This window comes from Phyllostomus hastatus, unplaced genomic scaffold (genome assembly GCF_019186645.2).
Source record: "Phyllostomus hastatus isolate PE091 unplaced genomic scaffold, TTU_PhHast_1.1 phas_contig_159, whole genome shotgun sequence".
In the NCBI taxonomy this organism is placed as follows: Eukaryota; Metazoa; Chordata; class Mammalia; order Chiroptera; family Phyllostomidae; genus Phyllostomus; species Phyllostomus hastatus.
The window spans coordinates 8,838,493-8,855,816 of NW_025333640.1; the positions used below are offsets into that span (position 1 = coordinate 8,838,493).

A 17,324-nucleotide genomic window follows, 5' to 3' on the forward strand; every position below is an offset into this window, starting at 1 on the left:
TTGTTTGTTAATTTGTTTATGATGGGCATTCTGATGGGTATGAAGTAGTATCTCATTGTGGTTTTAATTTGCATCTCTCTGATGGCTAGTGATGCTGAGCATCCTTTCATATGTCTCTAGGCCCTCTGTATGTCCTTATTGAAATGTCTGTTTAGGTTCTTTGCCCATTTTTCAATTGGATTGTTTGTCTTCCTGGAGTGGAAATATGTGAATTCTCAGACAAGGGAGATCAGACCCTTGTCTGAGGTATCATTGGCAAATATATTTTCCCATACACTTGGTTCCCTTTTTATTTTGCTGATGTTTGCTTTACCCATGCAGAAGCTTTTTATTTCGATGAAGTCCCATTTGTTCTTTCCTTTATGTCCCTTGCTCTAGGGGACATATGGGTGAAAATATTGCTTCATGGAATATCTGAGATTTTCCTGCCTACGTTCTCCTCTAGAAGTTTTATGGTGCTGTGACTTATATTTAAGTGTTTTATCCATCTTGAGTTTATTTTTGTGTATGGTAAATTGGATGTCGGGTTTCATTTTTTTTTGCATGTAGCTGTCCAGATCTCCCAACACCATTTGTTGAAGAAGCTATTTTTACTCCATTTTATGCTTCTGCCCCCTTTGTTGAATATTAATTGACCATAGAGATATGGGTTTATTTCTGGGCTCTCTGTTCTGTTCCATTGATCTATGTGTCTGTTCTTATGCCAGTACCAGAGACAGGCCATTAATTTTTAAATAGAAAAAGCAAACTTATTTCAATAGATGTTTTTAAAGATGCTGTTTATTCAAGGGAAATCAATTTATAATGCCATAAAATTTACGTGATGTGGAAAATTTTGCTTGTGCATAATTCTGTATATTTTTCGGAAGAGGTCATAGTTTATATCAGCTTCCTAAAGGGAGCATCAGCAATACTGAGACTGCATTGGTGATGAGTTGATAAGCTTTATGATTGTCTCTGCAAACAGATGACAGCAAAACTCAAACTTAGAACACTAGTTCTAATCTTCCTTCTTCCTCCTTGTGTAACAATCTAATTTCTGCTGAGGGTACTCTTTGTAGAATCACTCACAATAAACTACCGAATAATTCAAGTAAATATATAAAAACCATGGGGAAATACCTTATATTTTCTAAAGTTTTAATTACATTTTTCTAATTTCTTTTGGAAGAATTATTTGTGTTTATTTTACTTTAAATTTAATAACTAATAATGTATAGAATGTTTATTTGTTATTATGAAACAGCATTTAAGAAGAAGTTACATTAATTTCAGAACCAATTTTCATGAAAAAGGCCCCTGTGCTTTTGTTTCTTTTCTTTTTTTAAAAATTTAATATTTATTGTATTTTTTCCATTACCATTTAGTCCCCTTATAAATGTCTCCCCCACCCCCCCAGGAATCACCCAATGTTGTCCATGTCCATAAGTCCTTTTTGCTCAATCCTTCCTTTGAAAGCAGTTTACTTGAAGGTTACAGGCATAGAATCAAGAGCTAGACCCCCAGGGTTGCACGTCCAGCTCTACCAGTGTCTGTTTTGGAATACTAGGGGAGTTAACCTCTCATTTTCCTCATCTCTAAAACAGGGATAATATAGTTTACCTGTATTACAAATTTGTAGTAAGAAATAAACATATACACACACAGTATTTAAAATTGTGCCTGCTACATAGTATGTACAACAGATTAGCTGTTATGATATTGCAGATCAAAGATAAAAATTAGTGAGAAAGCAATTGTCCGTATAACACTAAATTTAGAAATATTAGGATCCAATTAATATTCTCATTTTTATAAAGAAGATAAAATAGAATGAGAAAACGTTTTTAATGATTCAATTAATGGTTGAGATAGACACCATACTCTAGGCAGTGCTTGCTCAAAAATGGGTAATACCTCACTTTTCATGAGGTCACTTGTCACAGAATATAGTCATCTTTTTTTTAACACTACTACTTGACTAAGCCAAGACTTCTTAGGACAAAATAAAAAAATGCCATATCCTGTTTATGTGTCTTGTCTCAGAAAGAGAACTTAGTGTCCTCTCTTAACACAAGAAGAGATTCATTTCTAAAACAGTAGAATGTGATTAATTGCCTTTTGATTTCGTTTTCTTTTGATGTGGTCAGGACAAATTACAATTTGTATGTAATGTTTTGATGGAGAAATTCAATATCACACCCACCAAATTGACACATATTTTTCATTCACATGCTGTTAAAGGAGCAACTGTGTCCTGCCTTAAACAAAGAAGTGTTAATAAATAAATGTTTCTCAGGATATGATTTATGACTAATTCTACAGTGTTTTTCTTTCCCAAATAATTCCTTTCAAGCATCTTCTTTTTTAAAAGAATTATGTAATGTCCCTCATTTAGGACAGAAAAATAGTCAGGAAATGAATTTGACATCACATACATGGTGAGAGCCTGGAAGAGATTCTAAGAATGTAATTTACTTCCATACAAAAGGTCAGAGAATTAATTCTCCAAGCCAACATTTGCAACTGGCTGGCCAGAGGGCCTTGGATGTCTGGACAATTAATGTGCATACACACTCAAAATGTACTTGTGCTCACACCTCTAATAAACCCTTTCACAAGACAGGGAACATCGTGTCCCACTGATTTTACAATTGCCTTTTTAGATAGAACTTTGCAGCTCTACAAGATCATACTTACAGGCTCACTTAACCTAGCTGAGCCAGGAGAAAATTGCTGCTGAAGCTTGAACTCTACAAATTATTTCAGTGTGTTATGGACTCTGACTTGAGTGAATTATTAAATGATCCTTCTGGGTCTCTTCAACATCAGCAGCTTCACATGTCTGTTCATTGATGTCTCTCAAATGAGGTTCATTGGATCTCACTGTAGAACATACACCGTTATAACTAAGTGTATGGTCTGTATAAAAAGACCATTTTGAAGAGAGTGGTTACATTTACTAGAACTGATCATTTTTGTTGTTGTTGTTCAAGCTTAAATCGTTTTTGTACGTGATTTAGTTGTCATGTTTGTGCCCCTCATATAATTTTGGGGAGGGGAAGATGGGGAACGCTGAGAATGGTAGAATGTACTGGGAACCCTTAGTAACTAATATTTATTGAGTGTTTACTGTGTGTCAAGCACTTACCTAAGCATTTCACATGTGTTATCTAGTGCATTGCTCTCCAGAATAGATACTGATATTTCTTCATTTTAGAGATGTGAAAACTGAAACATAGTGAGGTGAGGTAATCTACCTCTGGTCACAAAGTTTAACTAAACAAATCCGCCTAGGGTGCTCATTAATATACTGAACTTCACTGGGAGTGCTTTCAATAAAAGGGGCTGGCTACAGAGTTCTCAGAAAAGAACTTGGTTTGAATAAACTAGGGTTTGTTTGGATCTGGGCCTCTTTTTCTCAGGTCCAGAAACTATAAATTCTTGGTAATCCCTGAAGATATCTTGGTAATGAAGTTTCCCAACTAAAAAAATGTTCAAGAATGATGAGTAATCTGGAATGCCAACGTACAAGTACTTCCTGGGGAGGGGGAGGAGATGTGTGGCGTACACCCTCTGAGTCACTTTGTGTGAAGCCAAATCAGAAGTTTGTTTGGGAAGCATAGAACGATGTCACAAATGTTCTAGGGGTTGTTGCGCAACCCTGATAAGACCTGGTGATGTGCCCTCGTCCTACAACTGCTGACCCCACTCTAAGACCTACTGAGACTGTTCAAGTTCTCCAGATTCAGGGTTTGTTCCTCTGCTGAATGCTGCTGGGTGTTCATCGACAAGTTCTTTAGTACAGTTACAAAGAGAACCGAAAGCTGTCACGCAGCATGGCTTGTCTGCACCCCACTTTTCCATGTTCAGAACTCGAGTGCAGGGATATACTTGCCCTCTGAAATATGCTGTCCATGTGATTTGGGGAAAGTGTGTCTTTTGGCATTTGGTATTAATTTTTTAGAAACCTTCTCAAATTTCTTTTTTGACAGTCACTCCTGGAAATACAGACTTCTTTTCGACATCTGCAGTCCGCTATAAAGGAAAAAATAAATAGACACATAGATAAACAAATGAATAAATAAATGGGGTCAGAATTTTAAACATACAGATTTTCCCCCTTCCCCCTCAAAACAGTTTTGTATGTAAAGGTGTAGCTCTTTCAGAGTAAATAACACCCAAGTTGGAGCAAATTTTATTTGAATAGATGTTTGTCACTACCAATAGCAATATTGCTTTCCAATTGTACCTTGAACAATGTAACAGTAAGATGGTATTATAAGTTTCTTTTAAGAATAATTGCTTTGAATTCCTTCAGATTGACATTAACCCTTTCCTGCCCAATGGATCTCAAGAACTTCCCTATGGATGTGCAAACATGCATGATGCAGCTGGAGAGTTGTAAGTATGAACAACTCGCTTTATGTAAACGGTTTTAAAAATACAGTCAATTTAAGGGGCTTTTAATGTATTCTATAGGTAATTTATTTTGTAGCTATTTTTGTCAGATGTTGACCAAATAAGCCTGATATCTTTCACCCGGTGTTGGAAGTCACGACGTCTATCAGCACAGGCCCTCTATACCGTGATAAAGAAATCGAGGACCTATTATCGAGTAATAATTTTTAAGCCCGAAAAGCAGCTTTATGTCTTTATACAAATTATCAAGGGTAAAAAGGACAGTAATCATTAAAAATGATCTGTCACTTTTTACTGAGTGCCTGCTATAGAACAGAGAGTTTGCTTGTATTACATCTCATACAGTGAAGATGTTGTTATCGCCACATCTGCCGATGTGAAAGGGCTGTGTGAGCAGTTGTGTGTCGGGCCCCAGTTCACGGAGGTTGCCACAACCAGCCCTCTGGCTCCAAAGTCTATGCTTACTCTGAACCATTATGCCACTCCTCAGGTAATATTTATTCAGAGTAGGCTCTGCTGGGTATGTTATATATGTTATCTTAGGAAAAAAGAAATTTCTCAAACTTTCCACAGATTTATCCAACCTTTAGTTTCTTCTTTCAAAGTGGATCCAAGCGTATCACTGATTAATGTCAACACATAAAATCTTCAGGTCCTTCTGTTTCTCTGAACCTATTTACATAACCAACCCTAAATTAGTTAGTTTGCATGTTTAATGCCATGAAAAAGTGTTATTGAATATTTTTCTTATGATACTATGTTATGTCTAAAAAAAAAGTTTGTTTTGATATACTCCTTGAGGAAAATTGGTAGGCAGATCTTCAGGCTTGCAGGCCTCAGAGGCAAGGTTTGTAGTGTGGTGGAGCTGTCACTAGGTGGCGTGCCTACTGCATGGGGGATTGTGACCATCCTATGTTGGTTTCTCTTCAACTGAGAAAGCGGAAATATCTATTTATCTGATAATAACTCCTTTTTTGTTAAATTTAAATGTATTACCTTTATAAGTAATTTTAAAATACTAGGTACTAGATGAATAAAGTACTAGATTATATGAAAGGAACATAAAATAATCTAGTTTTAGTTGGGGGAGCTATGTAGCAATAAAAATAGGGAGGGACAACAAAAGATTCCTAGCAATGTAGATTTTTTAATCCATATCATGAAGGCATTTTGAGGACATGTTGATTCTGTATCTTGGGAAGATACTGAGAAAAAAATCGTATGCAAAATAGTCTAAGGCAAACTGGTGTCCTATTACTAAACCAGGGATGCTGGCTGTTATCCCATAGGCAGGAAGGAGCAGATCAAGATTTAGAAGCAAGAACATGATTTAGTTAATGTCATGCTCTTAAAGAGTCATTCAGCCAAATCAACCAAGATTATTTGGGAAGGTTTCATAAGGCAATTCCATTTTTAATTTCCTAGGAAACATCCATTCCATTTTCCACTGTGGCTACACCAGTCTGCATTCTCACCAACAGTGCACAAGCATGTCTTTTTCTCCACATCCTTGTCAACACTCGTCGTTTGTTGATTTATTGATGAGAGCCATTCTGACAGGTGTGGGGTGATATCTCATTGTGGTTTTAATGTGTATTTCTTTGATGATTAAAGTGATGATGTTGTATAGTGATGCCACTTCTGGGTACATATCTAAAGAAACCCAAAACACGAATGCAAAAGAATGGATGCACTCCTATGTTCATTGCAATGTTGTTTACAGTAGCCAAGATACAGGGGCAACCTAAGTGCCCATCAATAGACAAGTGGATAAAAAAGTGGTGAGACACACACACACACACACACACACACACACACACACACACACAGGAATACTACTCAGCCATAAAAAGAAATGAAATCTTACCATTTGCAACAGCATGGATGGACCTAGAGGGTATTATGCTAAGTGAAATAAGTCAGTCAGAGAAAGACAAATGCCATGATTTTACTTACATGTATAACATAAATAGCAACATAAATCAATAAACAAAACAGAAACAAACCTATAGATGCAGAGAACAGGCTGATGGTTGCCAGAAGGTAGGGGCACTGGGAGACTGGGTGAAAAAGGTAGAGATTGAGAAGTACAAATTGGAAGTTACAAAATAGTCATGAGAATGTAAACTACAACATAGGGAATATAGTCAATAATATTGTAATAATTCTGTATGGTGCCAGGTGGGTACTGAAAATATGGGGGGGGTACTTTATAAAGTGTGTGATTGCTGTGCACCTGAAACTAATACAAAATAATGTTGAATGTAAACTCTAATTGAAAAATAAAAATAAATGTAAAAGTTTCATAATATTCTATCCTAAAAGAATAAATATAGGGACAAAGCAGAATGATGTGGAAGGTAGAAACATTAGAGTCTGATGCTGTAAGGGAGGCAAAATTTTATCTTTATCCTCTTAAACTTTTTTTGGCTGGGACTAAATATTAAACAGATAAGACAGATTGACAGGAAAAAAGATACATGGCTATTTAGTATAAGTTTCATATAACATGGGAATCCTCATAAGGAAAGGAAGACTCAAAGTAGTGGCAAAACCTAAATGCTCTTATACTAGGTATAACAAAGAAGCAGATATGGAAAAATAACTAAACTATGTGGGAAGGCGAAGGGAAGATAAGAGTTATTTTAACAAGGCCTCTATGTACACAGTTCTCTTGACTTTGCTTCCCCTTTGAGGAATGTTTCTTTTTCCTGGTACAGGGATCACATCTTCTGTATGCGAGTTTTTATCTGCTATTTTCAGGAAGAAAAGGGGAGATTAGAATGGCCTTCTTGCCTCTGCTGCTTTTCAAGTGCCTTTAACTCAAAATAGTCTTTATGCTGGGGTGCCATGTTTTGGGTGGCTCATTCTGCCGCCCTTCATTTGCTTCCATACAAAGTGGCTGTAAAGGCCCTGGGTACCAATGAGTCAGAGCTAAGGAGCTTAGGTAAACAGAATCATATTGGAAATATGGATGAAGAAAGAACACCTAGGATAAGAAGTAAATGCTGAAGGGAATATTGATCAATCTAATCTTAATACATTTGAGGTTTGGGAAATTTAGGTGTAAAGCCAAAAGGAGGAGTTAGAACTGGGGGTACACTATTGGAAGCCATATAGAAAGTGCTTCAAATAAGATGAAATTTCCGAAAGATAGAATTTAGAGAGGAAAACAGATATGGAGAAAAAAGGACCATAAGAAATGTCTACATGTAGAGGGTGTTGAAATGGAATTTTAGCTAAGAGGTCATCATAGATGGCAAATTAAAATCAATAGCATTCAATCTCAACAGAGAAGATATTGTCAAGGTAATCTGTTTAACTGTGTCAAATGTTGTGAAATGTTTCTAAAAAGGTGACTGAAAAAAGAGTACAGTATAGCCAATAATGTAATGACAATATATGGTGCCAGGTGGGTACTAGACTTATTGGGAGGATCACTTCCTAAGTTATAGAAATCTCTCACCGCTATGCTCTATACTTGAAACTAATATAATATTGCATGTCAACTGTAATTGAAAAATAAAATCTCAAGAAAGAAAAAGCACTCTGGCTGGTGTGGCTCAGTGGATTGAGTGTCAGCCCATAAACTGAAAGGTAGTCAGTTTGATTCCCAGTCAGGGCATATGCCTGGGTTGCAGGCCAGGTCCCCATTTGAGGGTGCATGAGAGGCAACTGATCAATCTCTCACACATTGATGTTTCTTTTCCCCACCACCCTTGCCCTCTCTCTAAAGATAAATAAAATCTTTTTTTTTTAAAAAGCTATTGTTATTGATGATAAAGACACGTGTGATTAGAATGATGAAGGTCAAGTCTGGATCGCAAAGTTTAAAAAAATTGCATGATGAGAAAGTGAGACTAGTGAGTAAAATCTGTTATTCCATGAACTTCAGTTATGAAAGAAAACAGAAAGAAAACAGCACTTGACTGATGGCCCGGCCACCAAACTGCTTTTTAGAGTAAGGAAAGGGTCCTGGGTTATTTTGCAGAACTCAGTGTTGACATAGCAAGACCTTGCATTTTTTCTCGCTTTCCCAGAACATTTCCAACTTAATCAGAAACTCCATGAGGGAAGACAGAGCCTCTTGCCCCCTCCCCTTTGTTTCTTAATTCCTTTATGAGGAATGAGTAGATTGCCTCAAGTGTCCCTTTCATATTTCAGTCTTTAAGCACTTCCTGCTCTCTCCTTAGAATTTAAGTTAGCTCACAGTAGTGATAGTATTTATCAAACTCCTTTAGTAGATACTAAAATTAGTAGAAGCTACTGAGGTCAAATTCTTCAAGGTGTTTTTCCTAAACTCATAGCAATTACCCACATATTTTTTTAAATAATGGCTTAAAATGGGAAGTAAAAGATTTAAGAGTTTAATCTACTGGGACACAGGAGCTATAAGGAACCTAGTGCTTACTGTTGAATGAATTCTGACTGCAAAGGGGAAAAAGAAAATAAATTAGTTTGAGAAGCATGGGGAACAAGCAAAAAGGAAATATAATTTAAAGGCAAAGGTTTTAATGGCCTGTGATGATCCAACTTTCTTTAATTTAATAAATGTTCAATAAGCACATGTCAACAGTCAGGATTTTTCTCAGTGACTTGGGGAATGTTCATTCATTTAAACATCAATTGAAAAATATCTATCAAATACTTAATATATTCCACATAATATGTTGGGTGATACAACAATATATAAAGCCCCAAAGTCCATGTTTTGAAGCACTTCAAGGGCTAATTTAGGAATTATTTTATGCAAATATAATAATTCCATTGAAGATGATAAACATATGTTAATGCCACACTATTAGCACAAAGGAGAAAGTGACAATGATGAATGAACATACTTAGCAATTTACTTAGAAAATAATTTTGTAAGATTGGCAATAAGTCACTCCTAAAAGTGCACATCCATGACTTAGATTTAAAACCCTGGATGATATAAATTCCTATTGTAAGAAGGTTACCGAGAAGGGGTATGCAGAGATAATCAGAGGAAGATAAGTTCTGTGACAGAAATTGATGAGTGAAACAAAAAAGTATGAGCTAAGGATAACATCAAAGAAAGAACTAAAAAATACTGACTCAACTCATCAAATGGAATTTGAGGAAGAAGAAAAATAAAATAAATAAAAATATAGTATATATAAAACACAGGAAGAAATCAAAAATAGCTTTAATATTATCATAATTAAATGCAAATATTCACACAGCAATAGGTTGTCAACTAAACACTTTATGAAAAACACCATGCAAAAACACTTGGGGGGAAAGGATGGAAAAATGCATATCAGAGAAATGTGTCTGAAACATCCATGATAATAATTTCAATGTTAGAAACAAATAAATTATAGGAAAAAGTCATAAGATAAACATTTGGGTAACATGTTGGTATAAATAAACTATAATGATTATTAAAATGTCTTCCATATACTTCCAAGTACACAAAACAAAAGCTGGTAGAACTATGATTAAAAAATAGATAAATCAGTAACTTGAAAGTACAAGTAGAAATTTTTGAACAGGATAATTCATTAATTTGTAAACAGAGAGAAAACTCAATTTCATTTGTTTTAGTAAACAAGAATATTTATAAAAATTATTTAAACCATAAAGGAAGCATCAATAAATTCCTAAGAATCAACACATGTTGAAATGTGATCTCTGACTAAAATGCAATGTAACCAATAACAATATAAAATTACCAGAAATTACTATATATTTACATAAATTATTATACATTACTATACAACAATATGCCTGAAAACTAACAGCACATACTAAATGACTGTTTAAAGAAGAAATAAAAAGCCCAGTACTAAATGACAATAAAAGCACTTTTTCAAAATTTTTGAGATACTGCTAAAGCAGTTTTTTTTGTACTAAAAAACTATTTAGCTAGGCATTCTATTCAAGACCAAAAGGGAATTATGGAGAATTCAGAGTCACATAAAAACACAAATCTGGTGCTTTGAAAAGTCTGAGAACCTAGACACACCTCTGGAGAAACTCTTTAAAGAGAAATAAAATTAGGTTGCATATAAAAATACAAAATGAAGAGATGGGAATAATAGTAGATATGTTAGATTAAAAACATAAAATAAAATCCTGAACAACTCTCTCTTCCAGCCATATCCACTGATCTGGCAAAGAAAAGAATCTCAGGCAAAAGCTGTATTTGAGTAAGAGGATGAGAAGAAATGTTTCTAGGTAGCTCAATTCATCATAAACTAATGAAAAATTCAAAGACCCAAGACAATAATGGGGAAAACAGAGAAGACTTTTGGAAGATTTTTTCAATGGTTTGCATGAGAATTATAAAGATGAGTCTCCCAAGATTTCTCTCAACCATGAGGATTGAATGTTGCTTCATTTATATGACTTAGAAGAGAGCAGATGACTCATGGAAAAAGTAGTGCAGAAGCTGAGTTCTGCTTAAAAAATGCTGTGTTTCTTGTGAAAATACATATTTATTTAGAAATTTATTTTAAATTTTGGGATAGGTTTGAATTAGGAATGGTTGTATATAGAGAGGTGAGTTTAGAAATAGTGTTTGGAGACATGATGATAACTGAGATTTCTGAAGATTTAAAATGAACAAAAGAGCAAGAGAAAGACAGCATCACTGAGTTTAAAAGAAATTGGGGAACAGAAAGAAAGAGTAAAAAATAAAAAGACAATAAAAAACCATTGTGACATTATAACAATATGAATAATCTGGTTTACTCATGGAGTAGAGAGTCATACAGCACTTGCACTGAAATAAAAAACAGAAAACTACTTTTTTCCACATTTGCATATAAATAAAAATGTATTAACTTCAATTCAAATGGTGTTTAGCATAATGATTTATTCTGCTGCCAGTTAAAATCAAAATGAAACAACCACAATAAAACTGAAACTTAGATTAAACTAGAAAAGTAAATCCCATCACTGAGAATTCCACTGGAGCCGAAGGAAAGAATGTGGCCCAATTAATGTTTCAATTTCAGACATTTCCCTGATCAAATCTAATGGGCTGGCCCATAATGTGCTTTATCCTTGTCTCAACAAAGCTTTACTGGACCACTTTTATGAATGTTAGAATTTCAACATACCATTTATTCCTCTTGTCTAAAACATTCTTTATTCAACCTCACAAAAGAATTCTGGAATAAGTAAGTTAGTGCTTGCTTTTGGGTGCACAGAAACTGTCTTAGTTTCATTTATTTTTCTTTTCTTCTAATACTAATTTTTTTTGCTCTCTGTTTCAGCCAGAAAATACAGGCCAATTACCATGACAACTTGCATCCTCAAAATTCACATCACCTAATAAAATATCAATAAAAATATTAACTCATATATGCTACAGAGAGAATTCTGAAATGAAGCCATGCTTTTCACAAAATGCTTTATTTAATCTTAAAAAAACAGTATGTAATTTTTACGTACAGTTGTTACTGGTAATACGTAAAACTGAGTGATGTTTCTAGAGAAGATAACCTAAATGTTAGAATGATCACTACTAAGCATCCTTCTCAGGAATAGATTGTTACTAGTTTACTGAAGTTTAGGATCCGCTGCATGGTTTTTTTAATAAATTGACTGAGTGAATATAATGGAAGGCTATCTTTTCAAAAGACAAATTTTCATTAATATCACAGTTTTACTGCAAATGCATCTTGTTTGGTTGCTTCATAAACAGCTAATCCTTGAGGGAAGGGAACGGCAGTGTTATGACTTAGACTGGGCCCCTAAGGAGTTAACAGTGCACATTGTTGTGCAGTAATAGAGGGAAGAAAAAAACTAAGGATTTATTTTTAGCCTTTAATATGTGCTGTAAGGTAAATTTCCAAATAAGCCATTTTCCTCCAGGTTAAAAAACAACAACAGAGGATGGTTTAATCATAAAAGAATAGAATAATAATTTTTACAGTCATAATAAAATTTTTGTCTATTAAATTACAAAGATCACATAGGATATACATGAAGTATAATTATATTTATTAAGGGTCAAATTACGTATTTCATATCTAAAGAGGAATGTAGGTAACAAAAGAGGGAAACATCACTGATGGGAGAAAGTTAAAGAAGATTTGATGATTTAGACTGGAAGGGAAAATGCAGGGTCCGACAGAAGGAACGCCGCTTGAGTCTGGTTGGTAGGGTGATGATATGGACGTAATAATTTACAGCTCTAATTTGAACATTTTACCTAAAATGTCATATGGTGTGCTTGAGTGTGATATTGTTATGTTACAGAATTCCATGCTTGTGATTTTGTAATAAAAGATTTTGTAATAAAAAAGAGGCGTTATTTGTGCTAGTCCCTGTATAAGGAAACAGTCTGGTGAAGAGAGGATTCCTTTCCCACAAAGAACAGCCTCAGTCCCTGAAATTACAGAAAAACATTTTACAGGTCAATTTGAAGAAAAAAGTGCTGACAAAAATTTAAAGAATCTCTCCAAATATGCTTTAACGGGGCTTTGGGTAAAAATATCTGAAGATACATGGGAGATTTTTGCTTTTTAATTTTTCAGATTCATTTCAAAACCGCACTTGATTTGAGTCAGGCTGGTTACTCTGGAACTTATGCTAACACTAGTTAAGGCAATGGTTATTTCCTAATCACCTCTATTGTTATTCATGCTCTTTCACAATTTGAACCATGTACACATTATTCAAAATAATACTATGCCTTTTACTTGTCTAGTCAGGGATACAGACCGTTCTTGTTTCCTGGGTATGTATTACTTAAGCCTCTGTAGTTACAGTGTTGATTAGAAAGTTCCCCAAGACAAAAATAATTACTAATGTACTAGTTGCTTATAAAATCAGTCCCCACTTAAACATTAAATATTCCAGCCTGCTTAACACCATGACCATTCTCTCCCAATCTTCCACATCTTTGTAAGTTGAACTTTTACCGATTATCAAATATTCTAATCATGTGACAATATAATAAAAACATAACATAGTTACAAGTCTTATAAAAAAGATGATATCACTGTAGTTTTATATCTGTTATACATAGTATCTGATTTAATCATAACTGCAACATAATGAAATAGGTCTTATTTCAGCAAATTATCAGTAAAATATTATCAGCAAATTAAGGTTTAGAAAGGTTAGGTGACTCCCAAAGTCACACAAATAAGAAATGGACAGAGGAAACCCTTATGAATTAATAGCTCACAAACTTAGAACAAGCATCCATTATTTTGAAATCTAATGATTTCCAAATATTGTGAAATATTTTATGTTTATAAATTGTGACTCTGGTATTCTTAAGTAAGCTCTACCAGTTTAATATACCCAGTAATTTCATTTGTTTTTTCATGTTGAAAGGACTTAAGTGTTCCCTCCTCTGCTTGGTTCCTCCCCCCATGTCTTTCTATGTATTAGCCTAAACCAAGACATGCAGAGTAGGTCACCCCCTCCTGGTGACAGTGTCCATCATTCTGTGACTTGCATCCTAAGATCACATGCATTAGAGGCAGCTGCAAAGCACTCTTGATGGACACTGCATCTACAGTTAGATAAGTACTACAGCTAAGGTCTGTGTATACCATTTCCTGTTTACCCAATTGGTCCACTTGACTAAGTGCAAAGTATTTTGCCTTTGCCTCAGTTAAATATCATCTTGCCAGACTCAGTCCATACTTCTAACCCGATGATCCATAGCTTTCCTAGTTAATCATCCAGAGAACCAAACAACATTCCTTTATGCACTCCTGAGAGGGCAGAGAAAATTCTGGCCAGAGAAAATTCTGCAACAGGCACTAGCGATATTGATTACTGCTGAAGACAAATAAATTATTATTTAAATCAGTTACAAGTCACTTAAACATATTATCATTAATGATATTTTGAAATCCTTGTTTGTAAGGGTAACATTAGAATTCCTCAAATATCTTGCTGAAAACACTATAGTTTACCTTAATGTTCCAGCGTACTTGGTAATAAGACCATGCCTTGTTTTCTGTGACCCTTCCTTTTGTTATTTACTGCTCAGAGCTGTCACCATTTTCCTTCTTCCTTAATTAATTCCCCAAGTAACCCCAGTTTCCCTGATGCTCATATTTGCATCCTGCATCAAAGGACCTTTCCAGAGGATGTTCTCTCAATGTTTAGGCATCACCGTTCCTGGAGACGGCCCTGGTGTCCAGTCTCAGTAATTCCTTAAACTGTGTGCTCCACTGTGAGAAGATACATTCAGGGAAATGCAGTAGAACTTTAAATTCTTCAGTAAGAAACTACATAAACTATGTAGGTCCATTAATTTTCCAGAGGCTCAGTTTTCTCTTTTGTAAGATAAGTGAGCTACATCAGATGACAGCAAATGTTCCCTCAGCTCTAGGATTCAAGGAATTCTTTAAATATACAAAACCATAGGTCTGATATGTAGAGTTAGAAACATAGCATCTAGACCGCATGGAGTGTTTACAGAAATGGTCAAGAGGAAAAAACCTCAAACAAGTAAACAAAAATAATGGGATGAATTATCTGTAATGAAAATTAAGAAGAAAGCAAACCAACTAGGAATCAAGAAAATTAAAATAAGGAAAAATAATTAATGAAAGTTTGGAGAAAATAATATGCTTTTTAAAGGCATGATTAGAGAGTTTACATTAATAAATCGGTGAGATGGATTTTAAAAGTATTTTAATGCAACACCGAGTCAGAACTCGGGAGCTGTGAATGGTGATGACGGTGGCCATGGATGCTAAATGTGCGCCTTTCCCTCTGGGGTGGCTGTGGTCACTGTTTCCTCTGAATGGGCTCTGGCTTTAAGTATGCTGCTCACATTCCAGGAGGTTCCAACGTCTCCAAGTCATTACTAGAAGCCCTAGTGAAGTTTCCAGGATCTCAGAAGTCTCAAGTGACCTCTTTCTTCACAACATGCCCACATGTAGCAGCTGGTTCCTAGCAAGTTGTTGGTTTCCCTGAGTCTGAATCAGGGTAGAAAGAAAAGTCCAGATGCAGATCTAAAAAAAAAGAAAAGAAAAGAAAAGAAAGAAAAAAGAAAAGGAAAAGAAGAGAAAAGAAAAGAAAAGAAAAGAAAAAAGAAAAAAAGGAAAAAACCCTATCAAATTGTTAGCAGTTGGTAGTAGTAAGGAGGATTTATGTCACTTCCAGCATCCAGGTCTGCTGGAGAACTGTTGATTTAAAATAATGATAATAACTGCAATGAATCTATAAATGTGAGGGTTTTCTGCAATACCCCCTTTATATGTTAATATAATACAAACACACTGTCAACAGAAGTTACAATATTTTTTTAGAAATAGTGACTTGTTTTCTAAGTCACCAGTGGTTTCATAAATTTTCCAAACAGTGCTATTTTGCAACTGATGGGCCGTATCTGTGAATGGTAAAAATAGCTGTGGATGTAGTTAACATTCTCATTTCTGATCAGACCTTCATTCTCAACATTCTTATAGTCACCATTTCTGTTATTTTTATTAAAAAATTAGCTGTGATATATATTCTTTGAATGCAAAAACTTTCTGTTCTAGAATTAGTTTTTCATTTTTATCTGAAATGATCAGCATTTAGTTAGTAAAGTATGAATTAGAACACAAAGAAAAGCCCTGGTTGGTGTAGCTCAGTGGATTGAGCATGGGCCTGTGAAGCAAAGGATCAAGGTTTGATTCCCAGTCAGGGCACATGCCTGGGTTGCCGGCCAGTTACCAGCAGGGGACACACCAGAGGCAACCACACATTGATATTTCTCTCCCTCTCTCCTTCCCTTCTCCTCTAAAGATAAATAAATTAAATTTAAAAAAAAAGAACACAAGGAAAAATATCCTGATAGTGGGAATTAAAACACAATTGCATTATTTAATGAATATTAATTTTCTAAAGTAATATAGGAATAATTTGAAGTGAGCAGTCTTTTCTCTGAGCTAATCATCTTCTCTTGGGCATTTTAATGAATGTACTATAGTGATAGACATTTTATAAAATTTCACTGTGAAGAGAAATTTATAATTTAATTCTCTGGTATTTATTTAGTCATGTTAAAATTTATGCTCTTTCATAATGATATTCTTCAAATACTTCTGGAAATAAAAACGTGAAGTGGGTCATCTTGCTCATACTATGTACGACTTTCTTCCTGACGATTAGTGTGGTTTGGTTCTTCTAAATGATTCATTATAGCAGGCATCAAAAAAGCCTGGGACCAATGAAAAGATTATGATATTGCCTTCCTATTCTCTACACAAAACATTGCACAACTTGTAGACACTGCCAAACTCATGTTGGCTCCTAGATTCTGTTTGTTATAGTTCAGGTCTATGAAATCAATTATTTCATAAATGTGAGCATATCTGGACCTCCAGCCTTCTGGTGGGCAGTGTCTTTCTACGAGCTGGAGTTTATTCCAAAGAGGCACTCAGCCCTCTTATAACCTCTCCTAGGGCAGAAATGCATCCGATCATACACCTCTTCCTCATTAAAATGGGTTCATGATCGGGTCCTCTTCTGATATTAGTTGAGATTTCTCACACGAATTTTAAATCAATATGTAGTAATTTTGTGAAATTTTGAGAAATACGAACAATTTTTTTTCAGTGTAATTGTCATTTAAGAAGAGCAGTTGAGTCACAAATGATATTTCCACCATTTCTATCCTAAGAGAAAGAGGGAGAAAGGTTAAATGGTCTATAATAATTTGTTAAGTCTTAGAAGAAATGTACCCAAAGTACTAGCAGAATAGAGGTTTTAGGTTATTTATACCAGGGAGTTTTGGAGAAAGTGCAATCACAAGGAAGATAATTTAGCAGGTCTACACTGTAAATGAAACCACATATAACAACCTGTATTATGGTAAGATTGTTCAAATTAAATGTATAAGTTAAGAATAAAAATATTTTAATTAACTACATTTTGACATATCAGTTGCTCCTTGTCGAGCCAATAAAATTTACTTGAGTAATATTTCT

The 17,324-nt window shown here is 34.8% G+C and overlaps 1 protein-coding gene across 2 annotated transcripts in view; it reads left to right on the plus strand.

Moving 5' to 3' along the window:
* Positions 1–17,324, plus strand: part of GLRA3 (glycine receptor alpha 3) — a 136,835-nt gene that overhangs the window by 66,372 nt on the left and 53,139 nt on the right. For both annotated transcript variants that reach the window (XM_045831527.1, XM_045831528.1), the window contains exon 5: positions 4,301–4,383. In XM_045831527.1, coding sequence (XP_045687483.1) covers positions 4,301–4,383 — 83 coding nt within the window. The remainder of the gene's footprint in view (positions 1–4,300; positions 4,384–17,324) is intronic.